General features: G+C 40.5%; 1 protein-coding gene across 1 annotated transcript in view; it reads left to right on the top strand.

Annotated features, from left to right (window-relative positions):
- The window catches only part of slx4 (SLX4 structure-specific endonuclease subunit homolog (S. cerevisiae)), a 14,852-nt gene extending 6,149 nt beyond the window's left edge, over positions 1-8,703 (top strand). The window contains exons 5-13 of the mRNA XM_016252175.1: positions 538-830; positions 2,435-2,675; positions 2,750-2,832; positions 2,940-3,086; positions 3,173-3,342; positions 4,466-6,894; positions 7,039-7,138; positions 7,845-8,120; positions 8,191-8,703. Coding sequence (XP_016107661.1) covers positions 538-830; positions 2,435-2,675; positions 2,750-2,832; positions 2,940-3,086; positions 3,173-3,342; positions 4,466-6,894; positions 7,039-7,138; positions 7,845-8,120; positions 8,191-8,581 — 4,130 coding nt within the window. The 3' untranslated portion in view covers positions 8,582-8,703. The remainder of the gene's footprint in view (positions 1-537; positions 831-2,434; positions 2,676-2,749; positions 2,833-2,939; positions 3,087-3,172; positions 3,343-4,465; positions 6,895-7,038; positions 7,139-7,844; positions 8,121-8,190) is intronic.
- The last annotated feature ends 270 nt before the right edge of the window (positions 8,704-8,973 follow it).

The raw sequence follows: 8,973 nt of genomic DNA, 5'->3' as shown, positions 1-8,973 counted from the left end.
AGTTGTAATTATTGTTATTTGCAGTGTAAATTATTTAATCTGACTGGTAGCAGCTCTATAGTGTATATTGAATTTATTGATCAATTTTAATAATTTGACATGTAAGATGATGCATACATCTAAAAAGGTTAAAAATAGGTCTTTGTAAAGGTAAATATGCAGATTTAAGTATGTAAAAGCTGATAGAACACTGATGAAAATATTGCTTCAGAATAAATTTACTCCACCAAAAATCTGTGATTCAGTTATTTTTCGGGGATATTTTGTATGGAATATTGTCTGCTGATATGAAAAGTTCACTGTATATCGTAGTAATAAATACAATTTATTACAGCAATATTTTGTTTTCTTTTTAATTTATACACATTAAATATTACATATATGTATGTAATAAAATGTGTATTTCCATTACAGGTTTAGGTCTTAAATTTCATATAAGGTGGTATTAAAAAGGTCTTAAAAAGTCTTAAATTTAACTTGTTCATATCTGCAGAAACCCTGTATTACACATAGTGCATGATTCCTGTTCTCTTTCAGGTAAGGGCCGTGGGAAGAGAAGGAAGGGAGCGTCTCCTGTCCACCCACCACTTCTCCTCATCCAGGACCCTCTGACAGCACTGAACCGTCTGCAGGAGCGGGTTTCGTCTCTCCTGCGCCGTTCCAGACCCCCCTCTCCGCCAACACCAACTCTTTCCACCTCCGCGCTCCCTCTTCATCCTCAAGCCCCCCTCTGGGACAAAAGTGCCCTTCATGGAGGAGGACCAGATGCAGTTTCAGAGTTTTACACCTCAGAACTAAGCAACTTCATGCAGCCATGGGTTGCACTGGAGGTGAGATAGTTACTTTCTTCATAAATTCACCTTGTCTTATTATGACATAATTCAACAGAGTGCATTATTTTAGACAAAAATTCTACATGAATTTTTTTATCAAAATGTAGCAACTGTAAAAATTGGACTTTAATAAAAACATAAAACCACATTCCACATGCTGCATTTTATAATGTACAGTAGTACCGATCATTAGTTCAAAAATAAATATGTAAATATTAAAAAGGAGACATATTGTAATTTGTCAGAAAATATTTTATAAAATATACGTGCTAAAAAAATTTCACTACATAATTTGCAATACAAAAATTGCTTTAAAAGTATCCATGACAACTATAAATTAATGTTTTTTACTGATTAATTTTTTTGGACTTTCTTAATAAATTCTCGTTGTGCTATTGTGTACAATTCACCAGTGTGTGCTATTTCAAGTTGTGAAATAGCACAACTATTAAGGGGGTTAACAACGCCCCTTAGCTGTTATAAATTCACTGTAAACCACGGCTTCACAGGGCTTATTGCTTTAATATAAAATAGTGCAAAACAATAGCTAGGAATTTAGAAAATTGAAAGAGATGAGTTTAGTTGTATACTTTAAGCCCAGTGCACACTGCGATTTTGGCCACGATTTGGTCGTCCGAGTCAAATTTTGAAAATCCTAAAAGATTCCTATAATCCTTGGCTAAAATCTGTAGTCTTTGATCGCTGGTTTGACATGTTCACCGACAGCCGATTACTGGCCGTTGCGATCAAATTTGAGCACTGACAAAATTCTGGCAGCGTCACAAGATTTGGTGCACAGTCCTGCAATGTGACGACGTCTTCGTTTTTCAAGACAAGCCATGAACAGAATTTATGCTTTCTTCTAGCCGCCAGAAACTCCGGCGCTCTCGTCCTCCGCTCACGGAATTCCTATGATATGTTGCCTTTGCTCTGATAAACACCGGTTGTGCCGCTGTTTTCATTTGGGTGTGTAGTGCTGCTTACACTATTCTTCTTAAATATGCCGCCGTTCATATACTTTTAATGATAGCCAACATCAGCCCTGCGTGTAATGCAGCTCAGTCACTGAACGTGTGTGGGTTGATAATGTAAAACTCCAGACAAGTTTTCTTACGCACTCCCGTTTCGTACAGTCTGACATTAATGACAACTGAGATCCCACAGTGTGACATGATCATCATGTTCATACAGTCTGACAAGTAACAATCGTAAAGGACTATTAAAAATGTTCTCTGACAATGTTTTCGATTGGGTCCATCAGAAGTTAGTGTGTCAGAAAATATTTTAAGAAAGAAGTTTCTTATGCTTACCAAGGCTGGGTTTATTATTTAATCAAAAACAGTAATAATTGTAAAATATTATTACAATTTAAAATAACTTTTCTATTTGACAATATTTTTTTTTTTTATGCAATGCAAAGCTGAATTTTCAGCAGCCATTACTCCAGTCTTCAGTGTGATACTTTTTATTTGTCGGAATTCTTTGATGAATAGAAAGTTTGTATTTCTCACTGAATATTTTGTTTCATAGAAGTTAAAGTTACCCAGAAGTTAAAGGCGTTGTGGGTGCTGATGCTTAGTCTTTTTACATTATTACTTCAGAGAGAAAAGGTCAAGTCTCTTGAAGTAACTCCAGTCAAGAAATTTCCAGCTGAGGCTGATTCAGTCCAGGAAAAGCTTTCAGATCAGAGCCCAGCACAACACCAGACTAGCCGTCCTCTCACCCCCTGTCCGGGTACACCAGGCACCCAGGCTCTGCAGGACCTGATGGAGCTTGCAGAGGAAGGCATGACCCTCACCCAGTATGAATACACAACGTACACGGCTGCAGGGTACAAGTCAGGTAATATTGCTATTCTGTCGCAAGAAGACATCTTTTTTTTTTGTATCAGGCTCACATTCTCCCATGTTCTTTAGTTAAAGACAATGCTGTGAATGAACTTCCCTCAAGTGGTTTTGTTCCAGAGACAAATGGCAACAAGATGCCCAAGAAAACCCCAGTAAGAATTTCCTTCAGTTGTATCCATCTGTACTCACTTGTGATTGGATATGAATGAATTGGAATGAACATCCATATTTTTGCAATGTCCATTTTTGTGTTTTTCAGGTGTACGTTTCAAAGCTAGCATCAGATATGAGCAGCATGGTGAACAACCCTCAACTCAGTGATGTGCAGTTACAGGTGGACAGCGGGGACGTTTTCTTCACGCACTTGTTTATGCTGTACACACGATGCCCCCTGCTGGCCAACTTGGTAAGTGTATCTCTATCGCTGATGCCACAAGCATAAACTAATAATCAAGAAGTGCAGACGAATAACCAATTACCATGTGTTTGTAGGTTCACGACTCAGGTTTTGGTGTTCAGGAGGAGGGTATGCCTGTCTCTCAGAGGGTGTTGTTGGATAATGTGCTTGGGGAGGCAGTACTGGCCCTCCTGCAGTACCTTTACACAGCCCACTGTCCTCTGACACACACACTACTACCCCACATACAGGAGCTTGCTGATAGGTCAGTGTGATGATTCTTATGATGTGGTTCAAATATTAAAATTATTTCCCAATAGGGGTGTTAATGGTACACACATTCATGTCAGCCTTGGTATAACCACTGCACGAGTGGAACTTCATTCTATTTTTACTTTTAATAAGAAACAAAGTCTCATCTTTCAAATTATGTAAATTTTTTTCAGGAAATTTAAACATTAAAAGCCGTTTTGGCGCTCTTTGATGTGGCGCGACAGATCGCTGTATAAACGCCTCAGTTCAAACGGTAGTGCAGAGCATGATCGTCCCTTCCTCTTTACAACTAGTTTTAATGCGAAATAAACATGAATGAACATTTCATGTAATCGCTGAATTAGTGCTTCAACCGTGGAAAGACGTCAATAGAACAGTTTGTAAAAAAAAAAAAAAAGTCACATAGCATTTCATTTACCTCAGGCAAGTCATCAGTGTCCACAGCTCGTTAGTTTACTAGAGAAATGAAGTCTAGAGTAGAAAATTCGCAAAATATTAGACTTTATACTCATTATATTTTACTTTACCTGTTAGTGATGTCTTAATTATTTAATGTTTAAATAAATCTGTTAAGAAACAAGTTATGACATCCACTGTGTAAATTAATATATTTCAGCAACAAATAGAAATTTTTATTTACTTCAAATTTAATTTTTTAAATTTTAAAGTTAATTTACAAACTGCATTATGTGCCATTTACATGATTGCATACAATCCAAAATTTTTTTGTAAATCTTGATTATATTTAAAAATAAATAACTGAATTTAAGTTTGGGCTCTGTTGTTAATTGTAACCTTAGTAATGTAAAAGGGCTCCGTATAGTTTAGACCATAACCTGAGGTAGATTTTTATCCCTAAGAAAATTTTGATTATAATTGAATTTATTTAAAGAGAGCAATTTGTTTAGTAAACCACTGTTTAATAAAAAAAGAAGCAATTTTATGTATAGTTTTTTCCCCCTGCTCTACTGAAATCATACTGAACTGTGACGTCAAAACAGAGGTACGTACTGAACTGTCATGTTTGTGTACTGTTACACCCCTATTTCCCAACCCCACTAGATATCAATTCTAACTCTTATAATTCTAAGGTAGTAAAAGATGTTATATTTCAGGTTTGGTTTGGCTGAGCTGCAGCAGGAGTGTGAGGAATATTCTGGAAGTGTGGGGGAAAACCCAAGAGAGGAATCTGAACCTGAGCCTCATCTCGGGGACCAAGAAGACCAGAACTTAGCAGAAAGCAACTTCTTGGAGCTCCTCCAATCAATGTGGCAGCACAGGGACTGCGAAGAAGAGGATGATTTCAAAGAGACTGCTGTAGAGGAAAGAGACATGGAAGAGGAGCAAGAGAGAGAAGATGGAGAAAAAGAGGACCGGGTGGATGAGGAAGAGCTTGACGAGATCTATGAGTTTGCAGCAACACAAAGGAAGATAGAGACGACGTTGAAAGCTGCGACCGAGACCGAAGAAGAGGGAGAGGCAAATACACCCCTCGGAAATGAGAAGAAGGATGAGACAGAAGACAGGAACGAGACAGAATCCCTCTTAGAGAAATCTGCCGGCAGTTGCCATAGTAGCAAACAAGGCGTGGATGGGATGGAGGCTGCCATGGTAACAAGTCCAACAGAAGAAACCCTTAAAAACCCCAATTCGGAGACTGAGAGAGTTTGTTTGATTTCAGAATTAGATGAAAACGGAGACCCGGATGCCAGTCTAGACAAGAGCTATGACCGTTTATTCTCCCAGTCTGTAGGGGAATACATGGAACCGTCACAGACGCCAGCGTCCTGCTCTCAGCATCAACGTAACAAGCCATCGCACACACTACAGCAAAACACGCCCGCCCCGTTTCGCCCTTCATGTGTTAGTGAGGTGATCGACCTGTCTATAAGCCCTCCACCAAGCTCAGGTGTGTTAGGTGAGACTAACTTCCCCATGCCTGGAGTGTCTCCTGTTCCTCATGAGGGTGAACATACAGGCAAATCTCCACTAACAAAAGACAATTCAGTATGCCAGAAAATCAAAAACCTCGCTTCTCCTCCAGAATCTCAAAGCAAACAGGTTGAGCTCATTGTTCTCTCAGATTCTGGTGATGAAATGGATGTAGACAGCGGCCGCAATGCTGCTACCACTAAATGTGCTTTGACTCCTCAGTCTCCTTTCGAATCTCCCTCAGAACCTCTTCAGACGTCCACAAGCTATGCTTGCAAAGTCACAGAGAACAGTTTCAAAGAATCTGGATCCCAAGGCCATGCCGGCAAACGGGTAGATGCTTCCAAGCAGGTGTCGACTGATACAGAAGCCAGATCTGACCGATCAGCGCACTGTAGCCCCGGGATTGCAAATGAAAGTGTGTTTGATGGCTCTGCCGAGGTTTCATGGCTGATTCCAGCCACTCCGGTACCATCCACACGCTGTAGCTCTGCCCAGACCTGCATCAGCATGCGCCGAACCCAACTCTTCCCCAAGTCATCGTCCTCCTCTTCCTCTTCCTCTGTCTCGGGTGGTTTGAAACCTGCTAGCTTTGATTCTTCAAGCAGCAGCTGCATAAAAGAGAAGCCGGTATCCTTGTCTGAATTGCCCAAATCAGATCTGAGTCCTTCTAAAGAACGTCATAGCACTGATACAGGTCGCTCTCCAGGTTATCAGAGACCACTTCACCATCTGAGACTGTCTCAGGTTCCTTCTACAGATGTTTCTGATGGCTCCCACATTGGCAGCATCATGGGACATCCAACCCAGGGTGTCTCCAAGCCCTCAAGTAGCACTCCTCTCCATTCAGACTCTTCCTTACACCGTCAGATCCCGTTTGGCTTCCCTGTGGTTGATGACTGTGAGGTTCGTCTTAGGGATAGTATAGGTAATTCTAGATCCTTCAGTATTCAGGGACAAATTGGCTTAATGTCTCTACAACAGAGTTCTTCTTCCCCTAGTAAGACACCTGAGAAAAAGCACAGTAGCTCTCTTGAGCAGGGATGCTCCAGTCCGTCCCCGAACTCTCAAAGCTACAGTCGTCCAGAAAGATGGACAAAGAGAGAGAACGATGGGGTAGAGCGAATGGAATTGGGAGAGAATCCAAATCAAAGTGATGAAGAATTGGTGGATATTGCGGGAAACTCATTCAGTGACATGGATGAGCCTGGGAGAGTGGGAGAAGAGAATCAAAATCAAAGTGTCGATGAAGTGACGGGTATTTCAGGAAACTCATTTTGTGGCATGGACGAGCCTCCTATAGCGTTTGATGACTCCTGGGGTTTGGATGGAGGAGTTGGAAGCCAGAAGCCCTGCTTTAGTCTACGGCTTGACAGCAGCGGAGGTACAGTCAGTCCACCAGGTCTCGAGGGTAAGGGACCAACGTCCATGTCTCCTCTTGCATCTGGAGCTTGTACCAAAATTCCTGATCCAAGTCCAGGTCCATTTAATCACAGCCTACCTGATCCTGACATGTGGGATGATTGTGAAGAAGAGGAGGTGGCTTCCCTTCCTCTTTCTCAGAGATTGACAGCTCCCTCTGCCAAGAGAGTTGCCGAATTAAAGACTCCCGGTAAGACAAGTTGTCCTCCTTGGTATGTTAATTATGTTTAGCAGGAGCCCGGAACTCTAGATCTGTTAATTATGCATTGCATTTAGAAAGACCTTTTTGTTTTAGAAAACTTTCTTAAAAAATCAGCTTTAACTTTCTTCACAGTTGCTTGCAAAAAGAGGAATAAAGGAGCGCTGGTGCCCATCACTCCCATGCCAGGCTTTTCCAATATGGACACACCAGAGCTCAAAAACAGACTCAACAGGTGAGCATAAAAAGAAGATATAGGCATTATAATGTTTAAAACATTTATTACTGCCATTGCATATCACAATAACAAACCAACAAACTATCTAAAAGCTACCTTTCAATGACTTTTAACTACCTGGTCACAGATTCATTTTTAGTGCATGTTTAAGTTAGTTCTCCTCAGGGAGTTCAGTAGCAAAGCAAGTTCTTAAGTTTTTTTGCATAGTTTAAATGCTTTGTCTTCATTTTGAGTTAATGTATCAGTGGTTTTATAATGTAAACTGTGAAATGGTTTGCTGTAACACATTTTTTAATTGTAAGTGTAGTGATTTTTAAGAAATACAAATGTTTATCAAAATGTGATTATCACATTACAGAAAGTTAAAATGTACTTTATACATTTTATTTTTGATCCCTAAGGCCTGGCTGTTTTCTGTTGTAGGCATTAAGCATCATGTTTTCTTAATTATTCTGCGGAAGTTAAAATATTTAATACTTAATATTCATATATCTTATAATCAAAATCTTTCTCCATCTAATACTCCCTTACATTGACAGTGGGGTATTATGAAATTAGTTTAGACCAAATTAACTTTACATAAAGCTTAAGCATTCACAGTATTCAACATGCAAATGAGAATCAAATCCAGATGTGTCTGTTGTGTAACTCCAGCGTCACAAAGCCAAAGAAACACATTCAGTAACACATTTTTTTTGTCCAGGTTCGGCGTGCGTCCGCTGCCCAAGAAGCAGATGGTTCTGAAGCTGAGAGAGATCCATCAATACACCCACCAGCTGCAGAGCTCAGAGTCAGAGGAGGAGACCTCTGGACCCCAACGCCCACCGAATGCCTCGAACTCCCAGTCTGCTCCGCTCTCCTTTAAGCAGCCTGCAGCGCCCCCTGCTGTCTCACCCGTGAAACTGCCACCAAGTGAAGAAGATGAGCTTTTATCAGCCTCTCAAAACTCAAATACATCCTCCACTGCAGAGTCTGACAGGTACAGCTCTTACACGACTATATACATAATACTACAAGGAAACGTAGTTCAACCCATTTCTTTTTCCCAGGTCGAACCCAGAGCTGTGTGTGTCCGAAGACGACGACTCGGACAGCGAGGGCATCACGGCGTCTCAGGCTGTTGTGCGTGAGAAGGACAAACTCCTCGCAGTTCGTCAGTTTATCCGATCCGACCCCAAGCTGTACACGCGAGTGCTGCAGTACCAGCCTCTCTCCCTGGCGGAGCTGCGGTCCAGCTTGAAAGCAGCGGGTATCAGGTTAGGTGCTGCTAAACTACTAGACTTCCTGGACTCTCAGTGCATTACTTTCAGTACGGCCAAACAGGGCCAGAATGCATCTTCCCGCAGGAAACGACGTGTGAAAACGACAACCAGTGGTGGTGCAGCCGGAAGAGGAAGGAGAAAAGCAGCTAAGCCCAATGGAGGAGTTGCAATAAAATAATGTGGTTAAACTAAATGATTTGAAGTATAAGCTGTTAAAGGACAATAATGGATTTCATCTTTTCAACTAAACAAATGTGACACACTCCGTGTGTCACTATTCCAGTGACAGTATTGAAACTAACTAAAATGCATTTGTTTGTTTGTTTTTGTTTTTTTTTGTACAATTTTTGAAATGAAAATATTATTTTTTTAAATGAATTCAATTTAATGTCTGGATAATGTAATTAAGAGACATCTCTTAATGTGTCACATGTTTGTATACAAGAATAGGTTCATTTTAAGCCGTTTAATATTGTGAATTTCATCCAATAGTTTTAGAGATTTCTTAAACCTAAATGTGGCTCTCAAACAAACTTCTTGCCAAAAAAAAAAACAAAAGTTGCCAAAACG

Source organism: Sinocyclocheilus grahami, unplaced genomic scaffold (assembly GCF_001515645.1).
Source record: "Sinocyclocheilus grahami isolate Dianchi unplaced genomic scaffold, SAMN03320097.WGS_v1.1 scaffold1091.1, whole genome shotgun sequence".
NCBI lineage: Eukaryota > Metazoa > Chordata > Actinopteri > Cypriniformes > Cyprinidae > Sinocyclocheilus > Sinocyclocheilus grahami.
The sequence above is the reverse complement of the archived record's forward strand: the minus strand, read 5'-3'. Positions and strand labels throughout refer to the sequence as shown.